This window comes from Galeopterus variegatus, unplaced genomic scaffold (genome assembly GCF_000696425.1).
Source record: "Galeopterus variegatus unplaced genomic scaffold, G_variegatus-3.0.2 Scaffold177, whole genome shotgun sequence".
NCBI classification, from domain to species: domain Eukaryota; kingdom Metazoa; phylum Chordata; class Mammalia; order Dermoptera; family Cynocephalidae; genus Galeopterus; species Galeopterus variegatus.
The window spans coordinates 444,297-469,510 of NW_007726288.1; the positions used below are offsets into that span (position 1 = coordinate 444,297).

General features: G+C 38.8%; 1 protein-coding gene across 5 annotated transcripts in view; it reads left to right on the plus strand.

Annotated features, from left to right (window-relative positions):
- The window catches only part of ICA1 (islet cell autoantigen 1, 69kDa), a 153,320-nt gene that overhangs the window by 586 nt on the left and 127,520 nt on the right, over positions 1–25,214 (plus strand). For 2 of the 5 annotated variants that reach the window (XM_008563858.1, XM_008563869.1), the window contains 3 exons: positions 15,002–15,097; positions 17,925–18,087; positions 22,048–22,120. In XM_008563858.1, the coding sequence (XP_008562080.1) occupies positions 15,081–15,097; positions 17,925–18,087; positions 22,048–22,120 (253 nt within the window). In that variant the 5' untranslated portion in view covers positions 15,002–15,080. Of the gene's footprint in view, positions 1–15,001; positions 15,098–17,921; positions 18,088–22,047; positions 22,121–25,214 lie in introns of those variants that run through there. The other 3 variants (XM_008563845.1, XM_008563865.1, XM_008563850.1) reach the window with 2 other exon arrangements.

Genomic DNA, 25,214 nt, shown 5'->3' on the forward strand with positions numbered 1-25,214 from the left:
GCGCGCGCCGGGAGGGCTGCATGCTGCAGCGGGAGACGCCCGGCAGCTGGGGCGGTCGGGGGCGCCAGCCGGGGGCTGCCTCCTCTGCCCTCCACCGGCGGCGGATGACCGGCGGGTCGCCTCCTCCGTCTGCTGAGCCGGGTGCAGGCGCCGCATCAGCCCCTTTCCTTCCCCCTCCCCCCCCGCCCGCTCCCTCCGGCCTGGGATGGTCTGGAGGATGCGCGCGCCGTGAGAGCGTGCGTCAGCCCGGGGGAGCCGGGGCGCAGCGTTCCGGCCCCCAGCCCCGGCGCTGGGAGCGCCCGCGCCCACGTCAGCCCAGCCCACGGCGCGCCGCGCCTTCCCAGCGGCTCCAGCCGGTGGACTCCGAGGTCCTTCCTGGGCAGGGACTAGCGTCCAGGGCTGACTTGTTGACAAGTTCACCTGCCACGGCGCCTGCTTTTTCTCTTCGCCTCCCGGCCCGTCTTTGGCAGGGGCGGCAGTGAACAGATGGGTACCTCTTTGTAACCACTAGTGCCAGGAGGCGTGAGCTTGGTCCCCCACGGGTGAGGTGCTCACCAGTCTCGAAGCAGACGGACAAGAGTCCCTAAGCAGGCCAGGTTCCTGCAAACCCTGGCGCGCCCTTTTCCTTTGGGTGCTGCTGACTCCGCCTTTCCTGCCCAGGGGCTGTTGCAGCTCCTGCTTCCTCTAGAAACGAACATATCCTGTTATTATGTCTGCCTTTCCCCAAAGCTGTTCTCCATTCACCCTTCCAACAGCCTTTTTACTTGGAGTGCCCCAAAGCCACTCAGCTTCTCTTTAGGGTCTTAAAAGTACCGCGCCCATACGCTGGCGAAAGGCATTAACTGCTTGGTTGGAGAGAGTTATAGTTCAGAAAGAGAATCACGTTCTCTTCTTTTAGATAGCTTTTAAAAATCAGTACGAGAAAAGGGTTTTATCCCTGAACTGGGTGGCAGGCTTTGTAACAGAGATCTGGTAACTGTCAAAAAATTATCAGGGCCTGGAAAATGTATCACCAGCTGGTTTGGGAATGATACTGAATGTAGGAAGAAAGGCTCATTGGCCATTAAGGTCCTGTAAATTATGACTCATTGCAAACATGTTCGTATCCATACATTTCAGTAAAGTCTCTCAAATTGATTTGAAAAATGTCAAATTGGTTTCTGTGGCCCTGCAGTTTAGATCTGATATTGGACCTGTTCCTAGTGTTGGGGAGTAAAATAGGAAATACTTTATTAGTTGGAAATCAACGCTCCAGACTCAGTTTCTTACCTTCTATTTAAAACACACACACATTCTAAAAATGCTTTTAAGTGAGTTTTCAGACTAAAGATTTTCTTTTTAGGTTTCAGTCTTTGTTTTTTGAAACATCACGTGTAGAGAATACCGTAGGAACAAAATCAGTTTATAATCCTTAATAGCTCAAATATCGCTGTTTGGTTTTAGACCAATACATACATATTTAATTGCAGATGTTACTTTCTTATCGCATCTTTTTGTATTGCATAAGTAGGTAATTGTACTGTTGTTAAAGGTGAATCTTTAGAAAACATCATAGTTAAGCGACGGAGTGCTATTGTCATAGCGGAAAGAGGTTAAAAAACTGACCTACGGTTCATCCAATGCTAAAGACACTGGATGGTTATTGCCTGGGTGGTTTATATTATAGCTGTTTTCCATCATTTGGTACATTTGAGTATCTGTGCTTTCTCTGAGCATCTTTATTACCGTGCATCTCTCTCCCCATCAACCTTATGAAAAGTGTAGAAAATTTTGTTGCTCAAAAGAAAATCTTCAAAATTGCTGCATTTTCAAGATATTTGACTGCACAGTATGTTTTTTCAGGTGCAGGCAGTTTTATCAAAGGTGTGGCAACTGTCACATACATCGTAGGGTAAACCTGTATTTGGTGTGAACTTTAAGGTTACAGAAACGTCATACAGGAGAGGGTGAAGAAGTTGATAGGCTACAAAGGTCATGAAGAATTTTTCCTCTTTATGGGCTGAGTCTGACAGCTAGAAGCCTGAGGGTAGGAGGCAGCAATTATAATGAGCACTCTGGTCACAAGTGTCCTTTTTATTCCTTCTGCCTTATCAGATTTATGGGCCTCATGGACAAAGAGGCTATCTGCATGTTTTTGTCCATTAGGTAACAAAGATCACTAGTTAGTAAACTTTATCCCCACCCCTACTCCCATCCAGAATCTGCCTCAACAGAGCCTTAAACTCAAAGACTGACAAAGGAAAAACATTTTTCCCCATTTTTTTTTTTTTACTCTAAAGCTGGTACATTTTGTACCACAATCATATATAGACCCATAAAGAATTGCAGGAAACACACAGGCTTTGGATCCCAATGGGGCAGGATCGGAACCCCAGCTGCAATGCCTAACTAGCTGTGTGACCTTGAGCACATTTCTTAAGCTCTCTAAATTTCCATTTCCTTGTCTACAGAACAGGAATATCTACCTCGTGGCATTGTGGTGGGGATTAGAAATACTATATATAAAATGCTCTGCACAATGAATAGGACTGAAGTAGTAGCAATTAATTATTCTTTCAAATGCTAAACATATGTGCTATTTGTACCTGGAAAGGATGCTACTGCTTTACCTGTGATAGGGAATGTGTTCCAATTTGGTTTTGAGTGGTTCAAGTAATTTTGTACCAACACGGAGAGACTGGACTTTATAGAGAATATTGTCTGAAGTTGGGGGATGCAATCTGTGGTGCAGGAACAAAGCAAAGCTAATTTGTTCCAGTGGGGATAGACCTTCCAAGTCCCTGCCACTCAAAAGTGGTCCATGGACCCCAGCAGCATTGGCTTCCCCTGGGAGCTTATTAGAAATGCAGAATCTTAGCCTGCCCGCCCCTCCCCTCCAGACCTACCAAATTTAAACCTGCATTTTAACAAGATCCCATGTGTACATTAAAGTTTGAGAAACATTGATATAACCTGGTAATTCTCAAACTCTAGTGCCCCAAAGAATCATCTGGGGGCTTCTTGAATATGGATTCCTAGCCTGACTTCCCCCATGTGCTGTTAACACTTTGGATAACTCTGATGACCAGGGTCTTCCACTGCTGTTTGAGAAACACTGCACCAAACTATCCAGCACAGTGCTCTAAAATGGTCCTTTGTCCTCTTTCTTAACAAAGCACTTTGGCAAACATGATGTTGATAGTCACCTCCTTTTGAAGTAAATAGGCATTATAATCCCCATCTATCTGATAAGAAAATTAATACTACAGGCACGGTTTGCCCTGGATAATGCATATGGTAGAACTGCCTTGGAACCTCTATAAATCCCGGTTGACAACACTTTCACTATTCTAGCATCAAATTAACATGATTTTTACTTCTTAGGGGTTTTTTTTGTTTTTAATTGCTGTAAGTAAATTTCACAAATACTAATGAGTCTCTCCAGGAGAGGGATGACCATACATGATAGGGCATTTTATACATGCTTTTAAAACAAAGTCTTCCTTTTGTGTGACTTTAGGCCAGTTACTTAAGACAACTGGTTTTAAGCTTCAGCATAAAACAGAGATAATGTCCATTTGGCAATGTTGTGAGGATAAGCAGTGATGTGAGCGAAGCATACACCTCATTGTCTGAGAAGTGGCAGTTCCTCAATTAATAGTAACTACTTTTCCCTTTGTAAACCTGATAAGAGGGAATGAGTTTGTGAAAAGCTGGGAAACCGACACCCTGCATCTCTCATGATGAGAGTCATCAGTCTCTCCTGCTAAGTCAGATGACATCATTCACTAGGCCTTTGACCAAATCAGAGAAGTGGGGTGACTTACTCAGTATTCAACAAGCATCTGTTGTATATGTGCTGATTGCCACGCACTGTGCTAAATGTTGGGAATCCCAAGACAATACCCAGACCAAGGGCAGGCAGCAAGGGGGATTGATTACCTTGAAAGAGAAAGGATAACAGATGGACTAAGGTGGGGACGAGAAAGAGAGTAGAGATCACCCTTTTAGAGAGAAGGACGGGAAGGGCAGTGGTTATGATCATCGTGCTGGATAGTTCCAAAGAAGCGAGCAATCGTGTACAGGGAGTGGAAACTACAAAGGAAGGTGCCCAGCGCAGTGCCAAGGCCATGGTTCTCCAGAGTGCATGAGGAGGGAGACTGCCCGTTGTCACCCTGGGGAGTTTTCTTCTACCCCCTGCTCCCTGAAGGCCAGGAGTTGAGTGTCCTGATACCTAATAATATCTCCTCAGTGTTGCCATACACAGCATTGGTGTCGTTGTGAAGTATGTAAGTGTTGTGTTGGTGCCAAACCACTTCTCTACTCTGCTTCCTGCTTCTCTCTTCTCTGCACTCCTGACCTGGAGCTCAGGGCCTTGGTGCAGTTTCCTGCTTATTCTACCTGGGCCCACCCTACCAGGTTTATGCCCGATGGCCCCCTGTCTTTCCTGCTCCCGCTCAAAAATACCAGGCTTGTGCCTTATGAGCTCTGGGCTTTGCTGCTATTTAATCTCATAAGCTCATTCCCTGAGAAAGTAGAGAGAACCTGGAAAAGGTATCTTTGATTAGCTCCCAAATAGCACCATCTGGACCTGATAAAGGCGAGAGTGGCTCTGTGAGTGCAGAGCTTTCTCTTTCTGCCGCCACCCTTGGCTGCTGACTCCTGAGGGGCTCTTGTTCGTCCCTCCCCTCTTCACAGCTTAACCCAGGAAAGTCCTCCAATATGTGCCATTTCCAGAGAAAGGGCCAGTGCACGGCATAGACTTTTTAAAAACTACATATTGGTGTCTGTATATTTCAGTAACTTAAGATTAATGAAACGAAGTTTACTCTGTGCCTCGGGAAGTTTTCTTCAGTCCTGGGCTGCAGTTCTGTCACTGATGAAAAGAGGAGGTTGGACTAAATGATCTATAAATTATGAATTTAACCTTAAAGAAAGAGAAACTTGTAAACATTAGTGTTTCCCTAATTATTCTCTGATTGCTGACATTATGCTTATGTGCAATTTCATATAATTGTCATCCCTGCATTCATACTTATTCTGTCTTCACATTTGTTTCATAGCTAAGCATTCATATCTTTATATGTATATGAATTATATTTTATTGATAAATATATGAGTATGCATTCATTTTATATATATGCATGTGTACATATATCTATATATTATGTAGGTAAAGATATTGGAGAGAGGGAGAGAACGTCCTTATCTTTTCACCTCTGGTGGTCTTGTTGTCCATCCACTTCACTTATCATTCGCATGAATCTGATTTGAAACAGGACATTTTGCACATAGACTTGGACCTTTTTATAAAACAATTGATTATGAAAATATGGAGTGCAACCATTTTGTAGGTCATTTTAAAAGAAAAAAAAAAATATATATATATACATATTTATGCAGTCTGTGTGTGTGTGTGTATGATTTTATTTTTGTAATGACATCTCTGCCAGAATAATCATCAGAGATTCTGGGCAAAAAGAACTGTTTAAGGGTGTTTATCTAGTAGAGAATATTGGTGACCTAAGTACCTAAGTTATGGAGTTTATTTCTAGCTCTTTGCTGATTTGCTTAATGCCTTAGACCAAGGCTATCCAACAAAAGTATAATGTAATTTAAGATATTCTAGTAGGCACATTTTAAAAATAAAAAGAAATAGGTGAAATTAACTTGATAATATATTTTATTTACCCCAATATATCAAAAATATTTCAAGATAAAATATAAAAATAAGTATGTAATAAATATAAATTATGATTAAATATAAAATAGAATGTAATATACATTTTATGTAAATACAATATATGATATATAAATGTAGTTGTATAAAATTTAAATATGTGCAAATATATCAATATGAAATAACTTGTATAAATATAAATAAATATAAAATATAGATTCATCAATAAGACATTTTACTTTTTTTTTTGTACAAAGTCTTCAAAATCCAGTGCAAGTTTTATATTTAGAGCATATCTGATTCACACTAGCCAAATTTCAAGTGCTCAGTAGCCATGTGGCTAGCAGCTGCTACATTGGACAGCATAGTCTTAGATGATAAAGTTAATTTATCTCAGATTATTCTTCCATAAAAAAATTTTTAAAGTTGGTGTCATTCTTTAAAGTAATATTTATAAGAGCCTTCCTAGTTTTATAATTGGATCTCAGCTGAAATATAATTTAAGGATAACATTTAGTCCTGTCATTTAATATGTTCTGTGCTGACATTGAAGGGTATATACAGTATTTCTTTAGAGAAGCTGATTGTGACTTTTGTGTTCCTTCATTCTTCACCTTTTGAGGTAAAGCTTTTAGAGAAAATGCCACCATAAATACAGATTAAAATCTGTATGCTAAACTTTAATCTGCATTTGAAAGTTATGTAAACCAACCCAAATAAAATCGAAGGTAAATTTACTTTATAAAAGTTGTTTTTTAATTACTCTTTTCTTTAGCAAAGGCAGCCTATTTGCTCTTTTCCTGCTTCTAGTCTTCTAATCCATTTTATATTATTAGCTCTTGTAGGTGTCTTTTAGATTTGTTTGCAAATGCCAGTCTCTCTGTTATTGTTGCCCATGATTTTTGTTGTAGCACAAAATTCACCATTAACCATCCTTTGAAAGGAGGACTTTAAGCAAGAGAAAGAGGAGCAAGACCTAGACCCTACCGCCTGTGAGCAGTTTGAGTTTTGTGGTTTGATTTTAGTTTGTATTGTGGGGATATAATATTTTTAAATAATATTAACGTTGAAGATGATAGCATTTTAGAGAGTAACTTGGCTATTTTTTTTTAGTTTCTGTTATATTTGGTATTTTCCTTTAAGAAACATCTCTTGGAATAGCTGAAGAGGCTGAGGAGAGAAGCACGTTGTTAATTGGTTGATTAGTGTTTCATTCCCAGCATTGCTCCTTGTGAACTTGATTTTCACCTCGATCTTGGACACGTCTCCATCTTTAAAACTCCGGTTTCTTCATCTTTAAAAAGGCAGGTGTTGTGTTGATTATCTCTAAGCTTTCTCTCAGATATAAATATTTATGAAAGTAACTAAAATTACTTTTATAGTTTTTGTGACTGAGAGCATCCTAGATGTCAGCTGTCCTAGTCTGCTATTTTACAGATGAGCCAAGTGAAGCCAGGTAGGTGAAGTGACTCAGAGGAGGCACAAGTTTGTGGCACAATCATGGATTTACCAGCTTTTGTTTACATTGAGGAACATATTGGGAGACATTAAAAATATTTACTTTAGGAGTGTGGTTTATTAAAAATAGTGTGGACTATTAAGTTTTAGGGAGTTATTAAGCTTAATTACTGCCCTGTATAACACCTGAGTTCTTTTGAAATATAAATAAAATAATAATTTGAAAATGTCCTAAGACCCCAATTCATTAACAGAAAATGCAAATTTTGACACTGACTTGTATCTGTAGGGTTTAAATTAAAACCCATCTATCTTTTAGCTGCCTTGAATAAGGTCAGAATTCTGTTTTCCTCTTGTAAGACTTGCTGCCTCACAAAATTAAAACACGATCCTGATTTACATTTACTTGTGAATTTATGAGATATCAAAAATCATTTGCAGGAGATACAAAACTAGAACCAGAATTTATGGAAAGTTATGTGAAATGCTTAGGTAATCATAACCCTATCAAAACCTGAAAGGAAAAGCTGTGTACTATCCGAGAGACAGGAAAAACACCCATAAAAACTAGTCAAAATTGTATAACTTTAATCAATGTTTAGCTTTTGAAAAGATGGAAGGCTAATTCAGCTCCCCACTCTCCACGGGATCTCCCTTTCTCAACTACATGAGAACACAATTTGATGAATCAAGATTTTTACAATAATAATAAATGTAGCTAATTATGCCTGGAGAAATTGTGCCAGTTTTTCCACTATTTTTACTGAAACTGTTTTAATATTTATACTCAAAACACCCTTGTTTCTCTTCACAGGAAGTTGTAAAAATCATTATTTACATAAGGGAAATTGATTAGACATAAACCTCTAAGAAAAAAAAAGATGAAAACATATTCTGCCCAAAAGAAATGTACAGACGTTCAATTATTTTTTACCTCAGTATCTGGAATCTCTGACAAATTTGTATTTCTTCTTTTCATTAGACCGGTCTAGAAACCTACATTGAAGCTCTGGCTCTGAAGCTAATGGGATTTGTGCTCCCAGGCCGTGATTTGTTAGTCACCTCTCTGGATCACAGGTCCCCATTTCATTTGATTGTTTCTCACCTCTGAAGTTAACACAGCAGAGAAATAAAACCCAAAGACCTGCGTCACTTCAGATCATTTGAAAGGAAATGGTCTAATAAACTGGATAGGAGGCTTGCATTTCTGCTTCTCTGAGGAAAGTTAACTACATTTGAGTTTTATAAAATTATTGCCTGACATGTAAGTTTCCCTGTATGAAAGAAAACAATTTTGAAAACTGGTTATATTTCCAGATGAAGCTGATCTTCTGAAATCATGGGAAAATGGAGCAGGGAGAAATTTATATAAATTAGTATCATACAATTACAAACTAAATCCAAGAGACATGCCACAGGCTTCCAGCCTTTGTGATAGATGGTCAAGATTAACTCCCGAGTAACAGCAGCACAAAAAAGCTGCTCACTAAATGTGAGATAAACAGCACTGAGTGCTCTGTCCTCCAGGGGCTGCTGAGTAAATCTAACTGCTAACAGTGGCACACATGCCTTCAGAGACTGGCCCCTGTGTGTCCCCTGTCACGTCTCATTCTTTTTGTGCAACTGCTTATGGTTGGTTACAATCCCCACTATGCAGTTCTACTGTGGAAGAATTCGTTCCATTAATTTCCCTCTGCCTAGAACAACACCCCCGTCTGACTGCCCTCCCCAACACTCCCATCCTCTGCCTGACCAGCAACTACTAATTCTTAGAGACTCAGCCCAGAGATCGTGCAGGAAGCCAGCTCTATGTCCCCTCCTCCATGTCCCTCTACCCTGGGCACCTTCCTCTATTGTGGCACTCATTCCTCGTTACTGGCAACACTGGCATTCCCTGACTGCAGATTTTCCCTTTCATTAAAACCCAGATAGCCCCAAAGTCAGTGGCATATGGTGATGTGTAATTTTACTGAAGTTTAATTTTAAAGAATTATTCCTCATTTCATCAAATAAAAGAAACCATTACTCGTGAAGCCTGTTTTATATTCCATGAAGAAAGAAAAATGAGTGCTAAACAGTTGACAAGGTAGTGACTGTAACATACGTCCTGGTTTCAGGGATATTGGAATGTGAGCGGATTTGCACCTTAGATTCAATGGTATGTGGTGCTCTGAAGCTGGTGTTTGGAGACAAGTGATTTCACTGTGGGGTGGTTCTGTGCTACCACTTTGTACCCACATCACTGAGAGAGACTGTTCTGTTCTGAAGTGTGTTTACTATGGGGGAGAAAACCCTCCTACTTCCCAAAGAAAGTTAAAAGCTGGATTTAGGTTTGTTTGAACTAAAGAACTGAAGAGCTCTAAGGTAGAGGCAATTTTCATCTAGAAGATAGAAATTCTGAATAAATTAGAGAGGAAAAGGACCAATTTAGCATTGGGTTAGGTCTGGAATTCAAGATACTCCACCATATGCTCAGTACAGAAAAAAGAAAAAGGGATTCTGGGCTCAGTTTTAGCTAGCACTCCAACTAACAGAAAAAAAAATGCTCCCTGAATTCTCCTGCTAAAGTTTGGAAAGGTAATTAATTTCAGACATGAAACTTCATACAGGAAACACAACATGCTTAGGAAATGTGATTAAAGAGGAAGCCAGTCTCCTATTGAAATATTTTTGTGGGTTGAGAGTACCAACATGGTGGAATGACTACTGGTCTCTGAGTAACTGAGTTGGCTCAAGAACTTTAGATTCTTCACATAATTCAAGTTATGTGCCATCACCTAACTCCACTTCCTTGAAGAAGCTCATAGAAAAGGGTTCTAGGCCAGAACAAGTGTTGGTTGAAGCTGAAGCCAACCTATATGGAATGCAGATCCTTTCCCATATTTCCAAGGAGAAGAATCCAGTATCACCGTTCAAGGCAGCCAAGGACAGACTGACTTTGTAGCAATGAGTCAAACTCTCTATAAACCAGGCTTGCTTTAGCATTCTGTGAACCTTTGGAAAAAACTTTTCTCATGTCCCAGCTGTCCAGTTTGTTCAAAATGATTTTTAAATGGCTCTAGGAAATAAAGACCAGTGGGACAGTTATTGTAGTCTTTTGCCCATCCACTTAGGGGAATAAAGTTGAGGACTCGACACAGCAAGCATATACTGTATAATGAGGAAAAATGAGCATAGTTATTGCACAGGACCCCAGTACAAAACCTGAGCAGAGAACCTCTCCTCTGTTCTCCCAGGCCATATAGGTGTGGCTGAGAACAGCTGTGGTTTTAATGCCTGGCCTTAGATCATGAGGTGAAAATATTGCATCCCCATCAAGGTGCATCCTGGGAAAGTCCGAGGTGCGTAGGCTGGTAGTCTTGGTGTCACCTGAGAAAGTGCTGATCTCAGCAGCAGTCCCACCTTGAGCATCCTTCCCATTTGCTTCTGTCTTTAGACACAGAGCCTGCTCCTCACTAACTCATTCCCACCCTCCCAAGGTTGTATCAAAATTAGGAAGTTGCTTTGCATTGATCTATTACCTCTTGGGCCCCTGCTTCTTTGAGCAGGTCTTTATTATTGGTGCAACTGCTTTGTCTTCCTTGAGGACACAGTTTAACTGTGAAACACAAACGTTCATGGGGTCAGGTTGTGCTGACTGTGACAGTACTGGTGCTTTTGCCTTTCATATCATGGTGCTCACAGTCTATAAGCAACTTGATACTTGCTGTTCTTTGCTTGTCTCCCAAGGTAAAATGGCCACGAGCAGAACTTTAAGTCTTCTCAGTGCTATTAAAAAGCTCGAGACATGACAGCATTCATTTGGGGCTTGTTTTGTAAGTGCCTTGTGGCAGAAGGGGAGAAATAGCTTCATTTGCAGAATTGTGAATTGAGGTATTAGCTAATCATAGACTTCCTTGTATAGAGGAAATGATATTTTTACAGCAGCATTTAAAAATTTGGGAATTCTTGTTATATGTGCTTTGCAAATGTCGAGGGTCTCCTGATTCTGGAAATTCTTTACTGCTAAATTTTCACTGTCCAATACCACTAACCCCATGTGGCTATAGAGTACTTCATGTGGGTAGTCTGAATTGAGATTTACTGTAAGTTTAAAATACACACCCGGGCCGGCCCGGTGGCGCACTGCTACAGTGTGCCGCTTGGGAGCGCGGCAGCGCTCCCGCCGAGGGTTCGGATCCCACATACAGACCGGTTCCCGCTCACTGGCTGAGCGAGGGGCGGGCGCAGCACCGAGGGTTGCGATCCCATTGCCGGTCCCAGTCCGGTACGGGCGCGACACTGAGGGTTGCGGTCCGTTGCCGGACACGAAAAAAGACAAAAAGGAAAAAATAAATAAATAAAATAAAATACACACCGTATTTCAGACTTGGCATAAAAACACAAATGTAAAATATTGGTAATTTTTATAGTGATTACATGTTGAAATAATATTTTAGATATATTGGGTTAATTTACTTTTTTGTTTTTTACTTTTATAATATGGCTATGAGATATTTAAAATTGCGTATGTGGCTCATAGTGTATTTCTATTGGACAGAGCTGATCTCGACTGTAAATTCCTTGAGGCCAGGGACAGTGCCTGGTACATATTAAACAGATGCTCAGTGAGTGTTTGATAAACCGAACTGTTGACCTGAAATGAATGGATAAGGATTATAATGATTTTTTTCAAGTAGTGATTTTGACACTGTGGATTTAGAAAGTGATAGAGCAAGATGAGATGGATTATGCAGGAAATCTTCCAATGTTTATTAATTGTCTCTGGTATATGGAGTTTGAACATATGTAAAAAGAGATGCAAGCTCTGGCTGCAGCTGCCTTCTCGTGAGACGTCCAGATGTGCCCTGTAGAGTGGACCTCGTTTTGGCCACCCATGATTATATGCTGTAGTGCCATATAATCCAGCAGATTGTTTAAGAAGAATCCATTTCCAGAAAGGATTTTTCCCGTGTGCCATTTAGCTGTGATTCTCAGACTTTAATATGCTTAAGAATCACTACCAAAGTGATATAGATTTACAGACCTGCTCCCAGGAATTCTAGTTCATTAGGTAAGGATGTGGCCCAGGAATCTATATTTTAACACCCCAGAAGGTTGCAATACAAGTGGCCTGTGAACAAATCCTTGAGGAACAATGCCAGACGGCATCATAATCTGGGAATAGCCTGGAAGTCTAGCTAGAAGGGGCAGTTTGCTCAGTGATTTTTGTTATTTGTTTTACTGTAAAGAACTTAAATTGTTAGGTATTTTAATAATCAAAAATTTATCAAAAAGTCACAGCAAAGGAGACAGTCAACAGAGTGAAAAGGCAGCTTACAGAATGGGAGAAAATATTTGCAAACCATATGTGGGATAAGGGGTTAATATCCAGAATATATAAAGAACTCCCACAACTCAATAACAAAATACCCCAAATAACCCAATTTAAAAATGGGCAAAGGATTTGCAAAGACATTTCTCCAGAGAAAATATATAAATGCCCACCAAATATATGAAAAGATGCTCAACATCACTAATCATCAGGCAAATGCAAATCAAAACCATAATGAGATATCACCTCACACACATTAGGATGGTCACTAAAAAAAAAAAAAAGTGAAAATAAACATTGGTGAAGATGTGAAAATGGGATCTCAAAGAGATACTTGTACATCAATGTTTATTGCAGCATTATTCACAATTGCCAGGATGTAGAAGCACCACAAGTATCCATTGACACATGAATGGATAAATAAAATGTGTAGCCTTAAAAATGAAGGAGATTCTGTCATATGCTACAATATGGATGAATCTTGAGGACATTATGTTAAGTGAAATAAGCCGATCACAAAACACAAATACTGCATGATTCCACTTACATGAGGTATCTAGTCAAATTCATAAAATCAGAAAGTAGAATGGGGCTGCTGGGTGCCAGGGGCAGGGGAAAAAGAGGAGTTGCTGTTCAATGGGTATAGAGTTTCAGTCATGCAAGATGACAGAGGTATACAGACCTGTCGTGCAGCAATGTGTATCTAGTTAACAATACTGTACGCTTAAAAATCAAGAGAGTAAACATGTGTTTTTTACCACAATCAAAAAAATTAACTATCATAATAGTTCATGGTGAAATTGAACTCAAGGGAAGAGTATAATAATTTTATTTCCTTTGAGCAACCTCTTTTTTTTTTTTTTTGGCAACTGGCTGGTATGTAACCCTTGACCCTGGTATTACAAGGCTACACTCTAATCAACTAAGCTAACTGGCCAGCCAATTTTTTTTTAAACAACCTCTTTTATGAGAAATATTGTTGGAAGTTTTGAGCTAAGTACACGTGTGCTTGCAGTGCAGCCGCGTGGGTGGTGGGAGGACTGGAGTTGGTGGCACCTCCATGACTGCACGGAGTGAAGGACAAAGCTTACTCATCCTGAATGTCATTGTCCAAACACCTGGTTGCCCTCCACGAGAAGGAGTTGTTGATTACAGGATGCTGTCATTTCAGAGGCAGCCGGACAATCTCTGAAGATTCCCTTCTTGCCCTTTCATGTCTCTGTACCTGAAGCCTGTAATTTCAACACCTTCATTTAGTTCCCTTAAAACATTTTTTTAAAGCCTCGGAAATCTCTAATCATTTTAAGGGTACTGGTTGTCAGGACCCTTCCTGAGACAGTAGGAGAATGATTGGATTGATACTGCCGAGCACTCACTCACCTCTGCAGCAGCCAGAAGTGCTGTGTCAGGCCCAAAGCCATTGCTTTGGGTAGTGAGTTCTCCATTCTTCCCAGTAACTGCTGGGCCAGTGTGGGCCACTGTTGTGGCTGGGCAGGTCGACTCCTTAAATGACTCCCATATTACTGATGAGATGAAAATACAATGCTAGGCTGGCAAATAGCATGTATATTTCTCCTTTGTACCCTTTTTGGTATCCCATTCTGGCCTATCAACTCACTTTTTGTTTGGGTTTTTGTTTGTTTTGGTTTTGGTTTGTTTTTACAGTGTGCTGGTTCCTTTCTTAAAAATATGGATTATGAAATATTTCAAGCTATACAGAGACGTACAGATGCAATAGTCTCACCACCTAGCTTAACAAAGAGAGCATTACCGTAGTCCCCCCTTATCCATAGTTTAGCTTTCTGTGGTTTCAGTGACCAGCAGTCAATTGCAGTCCAAAAATAGGGGAGTACAGTACAAAAATAAGATATTTTGAGAGAGAGAGAGAGACCACATTCACGTCAATTTTATTATAGCATATTGTTGTAATTGTTCTACTTTATTATTGGTTATTTTTATTAATCTCTTACTGATCCTAATTTATAAATTAAACTTTATCATAGGTATGAATGTATATATAGGAAAAAACATAAAATATAAAGTGTTTGGTACTATTGCAGTTTCAGACATCCTCAGAGAGTCTTAGAACACATCCCTCGCATGTAAGGGGGACTACCATACATACACAGTTGAAGCTACTGTATACCTCTCTCGAATCACATCCCCAAGCCTCCCCTGCAGTGGTCCACTGTCTGAAATTTAGTGTTCATCACTCCTAAGAAATTCTTTTTTTCTTCACTGTATAATATATGTATACGTCAACAATATACCATATTGTTCTGTATGTTTTTAAACTTTATATAAATGGCATTATATTTTACATAGTCCTCTGCAACCCACTTTTTTCATTCAATCTGCCTGTTCACTTTTTAAAATTTCATTTGTGATATTTCTTCCAGTGTTACTTAGCTAAACTGTTCTTGACACTGGTGTGCAGCAATCCTGTGCAATAGTGTTTGGTATCTAAAATACAACTAGAAATGGTTTAAATTGAAAATTTTTATATATGAGAAATTAATGTATAGCTGCAATATAGTGTGTAACTGTTAAACATATTTGTTTTGTTTCAGGTTATAATATAACTTATCCTCTCATGCTTCTTCTCTACCCCTTCTCCCCAAATCATCAACAGTAGAAGAGGAAGAAAACATGTCAGGACACAAGTGGTAAGTACTTTGTTATCTTTTCTGAATTGGGAAAGGCATAAAAGTGGAAAGCATATAGTGTATGCTCAATAAATGTCTACTGAGTAGAACAATCAAGAGATACATTAGCAGTAAATAACCTGTTAGTTCCTCTTCATCGTGGAGTATAGCCAAATTCAATATCCCTGGTAAGTATGGTGTGAAACCAAGTAACAAAAAATATTGGAAATTCTTATCTAATGTGTTTTCTCTAAGAAATTCATTTATGTATAACTTTTCTCTTGGGAATCTAACGATGTTTTTACTTACCACCATTTTTTTGAAATGTAATGAGTAGATGCATTTTTTGTTACTATCTTATTTGTAACTTCTAACATTTGATTGTAAGGGAATTTTATGTAGGGCAGCTGTAAAATACGGAGTGATTCTACATCCTCACACTACTCAAACTTAATTTATAGTCATGACTTCAACCTTCATGAACATTCAGGAGCCAGTCATGGTGGGAAGTATGTGATGCTGAATAACACAGGTGTGGTGATCATATGGCAATGTTAGCTCTGTCACTTATATGCCTGTAACAATTCTAGGCAGCACTTATAAGTTTCAGGACTGTTCAAGCAGTGTTTCTGAACCCTTTTGGACCCATGGCCCACCATGCAAACAGATGTTTGTCAAGTTTTACCTTCTTTAATTTGAATCATAAAATAATGCAATATGTATTTTCAATTTTCAAATGTACAATTAATTAGAATAAGGAATACACATTTTAATCCCTCCCCTCTCAATAGAGAAGCAATCAGGTCCAAGTCCTCTGTAAGGTCAAATGTCAAACTTCAAAAGAATTTTTGCATGTCTTAAAATGTAATGAGTTTTAAAAAGTAATTAGTAAGTGGCTAAGGGTTTTAATTTCCCTGAGTATCCCCATTTGACAGTTCTCTAAGTGTTGTCAGGCTTTTTTTTTTTAATTGTTCCATCTTCTCTCATTCTGGGCTGGTCCCGTCTTGTGACCCTTGCAGTGGCTGTCATAACCTGGCAGCAGGCTCAGGGAAGTAGTTGGTTACTCACCTCAGAGAAACTGGAAAGCTTGAGAAGCAGACCCTTTCCCAGACTCTTCCTCCTGCTTACTCCACTCCATAGCCTGCTGCTCGAATGCAAGGGCTGCAGAGGAAATTGAAATGAGCACTAGACCGGGATTTAGAGGTCTGGATTTTAATCCTCTGTGACTTAGTGCAGGATTCTTAACCTTTTGAAACCCGATTCCTCCTCATTTGTTAAATGATAGAGGGTGGGGGGTATCCACTAGCTCTCTAAAGTCCCCTTTTTTTTAATGGATTTTTTTTTTTTCAGTTAATACATGATCTTTGGCAAAAAAAAGATATCATACAGAGTCCATCCCAGAGTCCACTCTGGAGAATCCCATTCCCCTGAAATGACCATAGTCTTTGGGGTATATCTTTCCAATCTTTTAATGTGCATTTTATATAGAAAGCTTATATTTTACATAAATGTTATACATGTTTTTATCTTATTTTCTCTGATTTGAGCTCATAATAAAAATTTTGAATAATGTAGACAGATACAAAGCAGACAGTGAAATTTTTCCATAATCCTACTTCTCTCTCCAAAGATAACCATTGTGAAGCAAGTCATCAGAAACACTTTCTGACTTTTTAAGAACAAATGTGTGAATTGCAAATTGTAAATTTAATGAAATTGTAAATGAAGGACAGTATAAGTCATCAAGCTTTGAGATACTGGTATTTTAATATAGTAGTATAAAGCAGCTCATGTTTAGGACACAAATCTGGCACATTTTGCATGGTGATGGGATGGGGTAGAAGGTGCTTTTCTGCAGAGGGGAGTTTCCTGGGGGCCCTGTGTGGGCCTTTGGAGCAGGGACTCTACACTGGGGAGGATGTAGAAAAAGCAGGGGGAGAGATGAACTTTCCGTCAGTGTTTGGGTCACTTTTGCAGAATTCCATTTCATTCTCAATTAATTTTGTTTCTAGTTTCTTCTTTACATACTTTTTGATTTGTTCTTCACTATGGTCTTCCTGAAGAATGGCTTCCTACCTGTACTTTAAGCACTTATGTTGAAGAATTTAAAGAATCAGGAATCTAACAGATTTTTAAATTTTACTTTTATTTATTTTATGGGGTGAGAACACTTAACATAAGATCTTCCCTCTTAAGTGTGTAATACAATATTGTTAACCACAGGCAAAATAATGTATAGCAGATCTCTAGAATTTATTTATCTTACATAACTGATACTTTATACCCCTTGATTAGCAATTTCCCATTTCCCCCTCCTCCCAGCTCCTGGTAACCACCATTCCACTCTCTTATTCTATGTGATGGATTATTTTGGATTCCTCTGTAACAGATTTCAAGCGTGCTGTTTTTCAGCCCCTTATCTCTACTTTCCTGCCATCACGTCAGTGCTGGCGAGATGGTGAGTGGAGAGAGCGTGCCGGTATCCGGCTTTATCTCTGACTCATGGGGTGCCTTGGATCAGTCACCCTGCCTGCTGGGCCTTATCCCCACCTCTGAAAGGAGTGTGTCCAACCTGCATATCAAAATTCTCTTCAAGGATTAGATTCTCCATTTCCTGCAAAAGATTCTAAAATTCCTCACTCTAATTTTTAAGGTTTTGGAGTAAGTTAGAAAGGGTCGATTTACTTTCTTGGTATAATAACCTTATAAGAAAGTATGTATATGTTTATTAATGTTATGAATATAAATATATAAGGGAAAATCATGTTTAGATAAATTCTTTCACATTAAGGTATCTTAATCTTTATGCAAGTCATGAATAAAATAGTTCTTTAAATGTTTTTAGCAGTTATTCCTGGGACTTGCAGGATCGATATGCTCAAGATAAGTCAGTTGTAAATAAGATGCAGCAGAAGTATTGGGAAACGAAGCAGGCCTTTATTAAAGCCACAGGGAAGAAAGAAGATGAGCATGTCGTGGCCTCCGACGCAGACCTGGATGCCAAGCTAGAGGTGAGCTCTTTATCGCACTCAGCCACAACACAGCCACCTCGCTGGGGTCAAGGTCCTGGAGTATACTCATCTTGGCAGGCCTAGGTGTGCTTTGTGTTTGAAAATGAGGAAAACCAAGGATGAGATAAGTTTGATCCCAGCTTATTTTTTAAAACATACAAATTCAGCATGCCTCAGTTAATTTGTTTTTCAAGCACTCGGTTGGAATGCATGGCATGTGGTAAATTCTCAGTAAGTGGTTGTTGAAAAAAATTAATGCAATCAAAGAGCTGCTGCTAGTGACAGCTGAGGAATCAGAACTGGAGAGTTTTTGGGAGACTAGGGTCAGGCAATTTTTTTTTAAGGACTCAAGTAAAATATCCTAGGAAGTAAAGTCTAATCAGGTTGTTATTGAGCCCTGGAAAATTCTATAATGAATTAAATTAGCAGATATTTAGTTAGACTAGTTAGTAATAAAGTAAGCTGAATTTATATCTGGCTGATCTGGTATATTAATATAACTGGTAGAAGGCCCACTAACTCCCTGTCTTGCTATACATTTCTGCCAATAGTTTAGATTAAAAAAAATTTTTTTTTCACTTAACACAATATTCTCCAGGTAAGATTAAAATTTTGAAAGCATACTAATCACTTCTGTGAATGACAGGGCACTGAGAGGAATAATACGTTATATGGTCTGATAAGGATTTAAAATGGTCTCTAGATTTCATATGTAAGCTGAAGTTCATGTGTTAAATGTTTAATGGGACTAAAATAAAAAGTTCAAGATTTTAAACAGCTTTCCTACAAGGGTGGCCAGGATGGTGGAAACCATGGTTATCCCAAAGCAGAGAAGGTTAATGGGAGTCATGTTAGTTGTCAATTATATGGCAAGGTCTGTCATGGAGAAGAGGGATAAGATTCGTTTTATACATGTGAAGATAAAACCAGACCCAGGAAAAACTTCCTAATGGCTTCCCAGTGAGAGATGGGCTGACTTTTGGACTGTGAATGTCCTGTAAGATGGATCTGACTTTTCCGCCTATTAGCTATTATAACCTTGGGAGAACTGCCCAGTTTCTCTTATCCTCATTTTCTTAATGGATGAAAGGGAGACATGAATGCTTGCTTATTACAACTATTATGAGGATTAAATTAGGTAATAATTAGAGTGATGGCTAATGTTTGTAGAGTGCTTATTATGTCCCGGGGACCATTCAGAGTGCTTTCCATATGTTATTTCTTGTACCTAGCAAAGCTCCTGCCATACCTGGCCCCTGCCTCCCTGTCCTAGGCTTCTTCTCTCCCACCACACTTCATACTTCCCTCACCACCCTCCAGCCATAATGGCCTTTTCTCAGTTCTCAGTCCACAACCAGGCAAGTTCATGCCCATCAAAGCATCTCCTGTGTTCTGTGGACTCTCTTGTCCCAGATCTTCCCTTGACTGGCTAAAAGTCACTTCTGAGTACACTGTTTAAAGTCACTGCCTGTCCACCCCTTTTCTCTACCCACACCACCCCTGTTCACTAACACGTGGCCTTGCTTTATTTTCCTCATAGAACTCATCTCTCCTGGATTATCTCAAGTGTTCGTTTGTCTGCTGCCTTCCCTCCACAGTGAGGTCAAATTCATGTTAGCCTTATTCACCACTGCATCCCCAGCCAGACACACAGTACACATGCAATAAGTACTACCTGATTAAGTGTACGTGTTAGTGCAATTAATGTCAGTTCTCAGCCTTTCTTTCCTTCTGTAATTGGAAGTTTTGAAATGGAAGCTGAGTTTGACAAGGAAGCTCTACAGGAGATTCTTACAATGGAGAAAGTAGAACCAAGGAGACTCTATTCTGTTGTTTGCATTCTAAATACGCTTTAAATTATTTTAAGTTATATGTGCATTTCATAGCTCATGCTCTTTTCTTCTTAACAACCTAGTAAAGACAGCATTTTTCAAAAAGTAATTCAATATGTTAATTACTAATACATTAATTTTATATTTACATGTAGGCTCTTGCAGCAGCACATTTACTGAACCAACTGTATGTACTTTAATCAAAATAGCTGCTGTCCTAGGCACTTAGCATCCAGAGTACTTCGCTGGGACTAGTAATTTTACACATGATAGAGGTTTCTGTTGCAGAAATGTTAATACTGATGTTGATGTTTATAGAGAGAATGAATTCCATCAATAAAACCTACAAAAATGATGTGCAAACCATTTCAATGTGCTCTTACTCTGAGTTATCCATAGAAGTTTAGCTTGTAAGCCAAGAACTTTTATTCTGCTGGCACAGAAAACTTGTGTGCTGAGCTGTAATGGTGATCAGATTCTATTACAATCTGTTGGGAAGTTAATATAGAATTGTACTGAGTTTTAATATTTGTCCACATTGTTGTTAATAAAAATCACTTTCTCACAAACAGCTTCTCAGTACAATAACAGACAAAACTAATCTATGGTAACAGAAGTCTTTTAATGGCTGCCATGGCAGAGTGGCCTGACGACAGTGGAAATGTTTCTCATCTTGCTTTGGGTGTGGTTACGGGAATATATACAACTGTCAAAATGCACAGAACTGAACACTCCAGGGTTGTACATTTTATTGCATTTAATTTATACCTCAAGTTTTAAAAGGTGAACAGTAACAACAGAACAACTCTTGAACATAGTTTTTGAACCTTCTTGCTCTTATATTCAGGAATTACTATGTGCTGGTGGTTTGTGGCCTAGAATACTGTTATCAAGCATTTGCTAAGGAGCAGATTCAGACTGTTGATTTTCTATTTTGCTTTATGGGGAAAAGTTTTTGGGGTTTTATTTTTTTTGGTTTTTTCTTTTCTAAACAGGTGGAGGGTGCAATTTAATGAAATGAGAATTAATAAATTTATATTCTTCATGACCAAGTTTTGTTATATTAAGCATTCTTAGAATGGTTTTTAATCTCCTAAGTATATATGCATGCATCCATTTTTGTTAGATAATTTGGTCATATTTATAATGATCCAGATCATCTGTTTTCACTCAAATATTGAAGTGCTTTATGATACTAGGACACAGTTTCTACAACATCATGGCCAGTAAGCTAGGAGAGAGGAAGAGGGAGTACCTTACCCTGCCTTATTGAGTGGCTCTGCAGAGGCAGAATGTTTGTCTGCCAGATTTTCTAGTTGAAACCAGCCCTGGTCTCTGAGGCACTGGACAGAGGGTGGAGAAATTATAAAGTCTATTCTATGTTTTTTTGAGCTATCTTGGTTTCTGAAGCAAAGACTAGGACAACCATGAGTTAAAAGATAGTTAGATTATTCTTAATACAGACCCATCTGCCTTTCCCCCAGTTTCCTCTATTATGGCCATATCATGGCATTAAGTTGTCTTTCTGTATATTTTATGAAATTGTTGGGAAAATAAGGAGTGATGGGGGCTACAAGCTAAACACCATTTTACCAGATGTTTTCTAAACAGACAGAGCATTCAGCTGATTGATTTTTGTTTGCTTTATCCAATTGTGTAAGCATGCCATAAAATACATTAGGATTACAAAATAAGTTACTGTCATCTTTTAAATATGATTTTTAATTGACAGATCCCCCATTAAAAGAAAAAAGACAGCAAGTGGTAAAAGGAATAAATTAGATTATGAATGAGTATTGGTCTCTGGTTTACCAAGTCCTCTAATTGGGTTCTTCACTTAGGATTTCTGTTTTTCAGCTATTATTTCAATAGTTTGGAGGAAACAATTGTTCCTGCAGATCTTAATTTAGATCACAGAGATGATGAATTACAAAAAATATAGAAAAATAGGAGCATATTGAAAGGCTTTGGTCACATTCTCTGTAAAGAACACCCATAACACCAAGTGCACTTAGACATGTGATCTTGTTTTTGGTGGGCAAATCAAACATGGTGGTTGTGTTCAGTGTGATTATTTTTTACTTCACCCCTGTCTGTTTTATTTAGAATTTTTTTTTTTTTATTACAGCTGTTTCACTCCATTCAAAGAACCTGTTTGGACTTGTCTAAAGCAATTGTACTCTATCAAAAGAGGATATGCTGTAAGTATGCCTTAAGTACGGTATTAATCAAACAGAAAGAAATAGCAGAGTATTTTCCCTTAATTCCCTTAATACAGTTAATTCGTTGATGATATTTTGACATCACTTATTCATGAAAATTTCTTATACTGGATTCTAGGTTTTTAGGGAACAAGATTTTTATATAGTCATCTTGTCTTAAAAGCATTACCAACAGAGTTATCTCTGAAATGCTAAATATCAAGTCATATGTTAGTTTTTTAAATTTCCATTTGTAGTTTGTTTTATAATATAATTTTTATATTTCTGAGACTAGAATATAGGAAGTCTTTCTTTTGTTGACTGCTACCAAACCCCTTCCCAAACCCCTTTTCTACATTAGTAATATTTTATTAATATACCTATTTTGGGAAAGTCCAAAATCATAGGACTTAGAGGCAGAATTTTATAAACTGTGCGTGTTAGTATTCAGGAAGTGTTTGAGCTAGACTTCTGAGGGCTTTAACTCCAGGGCCTTAAGCAATGAGGGAGTCAGTGCACACGACCCACCTCCCGCACCGTGTCTCTGTTCCCTATCCAGGGAGTCTCAAATGCTGGTCTGTTTTGCCTCCTAAATAGCCTTCAGACTCTCCTTCTTCTCTCCATCTTCTCTGCCACTACCTTAGTTCAGGCCACCACTACTACTCTCTCACTTATTTTGCTAAATCAGCTTCCTAGCTGATCTTCTTGTCTCCACTTCTGCCTCCTCCAGCCCACTGTCTACACTGCAATCAGAGTACGCTTTTAAATCAGATCACGTTATTCCTTTGTGTAAACACTGTGTTTGGGGAATTATAGGTCAAATTCCCTTTTACTATACCACTGTGCCTCTAATACTCACCATGAAATGAATTTGAATGTCCCTGCCCTAATAGTCTCAAGAGTGGCCCCTTCTTGTCATTCAGAGCTTGGCTCAATGGTCATCTGCTCAGAGATGCCTTCCCTGACCCCCCAGTTTAAGGCAGCTACCAGTCACTCTCCCTTAGTCCCCATATCTCACTGCTCTATCTGGTATTTTTCTTTTTGTATTTAGTGTTTGTGATGATGTATTTTTTATTTCCTGTCTCCTGCCACTTGAGTGTAAGCTCCGTAAGAGCAGGGACCTTGTGTGTCTTGTTCATCACTATATCCCAGTGGCAAGAGGAGTGTCTAATGCATATTAGATCATCCATAAATCTGTGCTGAGTGAGTTAATGCTGTCAAGCTAATTGGTTTCATAGTTCTTTAGTTGCTTTTTTTAAGAGCACATCTGAAAATCTAATTAGCAATTAAATATAAATAAGCTTTTATTTGTCTCTGAATTCTTAAGTCCCAGTTAAGTGAAACCTTATGAATAAGCAGAAAGTTTTGAGTTATCTGATTCCTATGTCACACCTGAATTTTAAACTTCTATGAATTAATTTCAGTATTTGAATGTTTAAGATTAAGGAATGACTCTCCCCCTTCTCAGGGAATCCAACCGTGAGCCTTATGGAGCACAAACCACCCTCTGAGTAGCACTGCCAGTTAATCCAAGTCGGCACTTACAGGAAACCAGTTTGGCACCCCAAGTTTAATCCTCAAGTGCATAAAGTGACCAAAAGTTACTTTTAAATGCTTCCACCTACTTAGGCTTATTTAGGAAAGAGTACATTTTACCAACCATGTAATCATTCAGGTACCACGAATTGGTTTCTTCCTAGCCTGAAGCTAAATGTCATTTTTCTGTGACTTGAGGCTTCAAGGTAAAAATGGTAACCTCATGCTATTATGAACAAAAATGGGAAATTGCTCTCCATAGGGAAGAGTACAAAGTGGAATTGAGTGAGTCACATATTAGTCAGTGGAGAGGAGAAGGAATGGAAGGTATTAACAAAAAAAACTTCTTATAATTAAAAGAATTTTTTGAAGCTGTATAGAATCATGGCATAAATATCAAATAAGCATTTAAAGTGAAATAAAGTGTGTGGGGTTAACAAGGCAAAAATTATAGTTAATTTCACAAGCATTTAGTTCCATGAATATAAGACTTCATGCTCAACCTGGGGAATACAAAATTTGGATGAGGTCCCTGTCCTGGAAAGCTTAGAGTCTCATGGGAAAGGCAGACACATGCCTACCCATGCTCACTAACACCAGTCTTACCACTCTACATGCTAAAGGAGATGCCCAGAGGGCACTGCTGTCCAGAGAAACAGGGATCAGCCCCTGTACAGAGGAAGTAGCATTTGAGCTGAGCTTTTACTGGTGAACTTAATTTTTAAGGGACAAAAGAGGAAGGTGGGTTATCATTTATCTCTCAGGAAAAATGAATTCTAAAAGCCTCTTCACGACTGGGACCTCCCAGGAGAATGTTGAGAATTAACTACAGTCACAAATTAATAAGGAAGCAGTAGTGAGTTTAGCCTTCACCTTTGGACTTGTGGTTCCTGGCTGATGTTCTACAGCTATTGTTGGGGGGGTCATGTCAGGAATGGGGTGCATTTGGAGAGAAGTCTGGACAAGAGTCCTAAAAGCATTTAGAAAGTGGTTTTAGAAACACATGATGTGGAAATGTAGCAGTACAGATACATGAAATAAGAGTGGCGTTCAAAGTATGTTGATAGTAAGTGCTATGTTTAGAGAGAAGAAAACATTCTAAGCTTAGTGTCACTCTTGTGCCTGTGACTCAGCTGTTGGTGTGTGTTCAGGACCCCCACTGCTCCATTATGTAAGTGCACTGTATTTTATTACATCAGTCTGTAGTATAGGGAGAGTGTTTTTCTATTATAAATGATGATACTATGGTTATTTTTGCGTATGCAAGTACATATTTGTTCTTATTTTTCTAATTCTCTGAGATGTATTCCTAACAGTACAAGTGCGGTGTCAAAAGATACGTACAATTCTAGACTTTTTATATTTAGTGCCAAATCAATCTGTAGAAAGCTTGTACCAAATCACTTTCTCACTAATAGTGCCATCTGAACTTGTCTTTAAAAATAAGGCCAAGACTAGGCATAACCAACTCAGATTTGGTTTCAGCTCTGTATTTTTTTTTTTTTTTTTTTTTTTTTTTTTTTTTTTTTTTTTTTTTTTTTTTTTTTTTTTTTTTTTT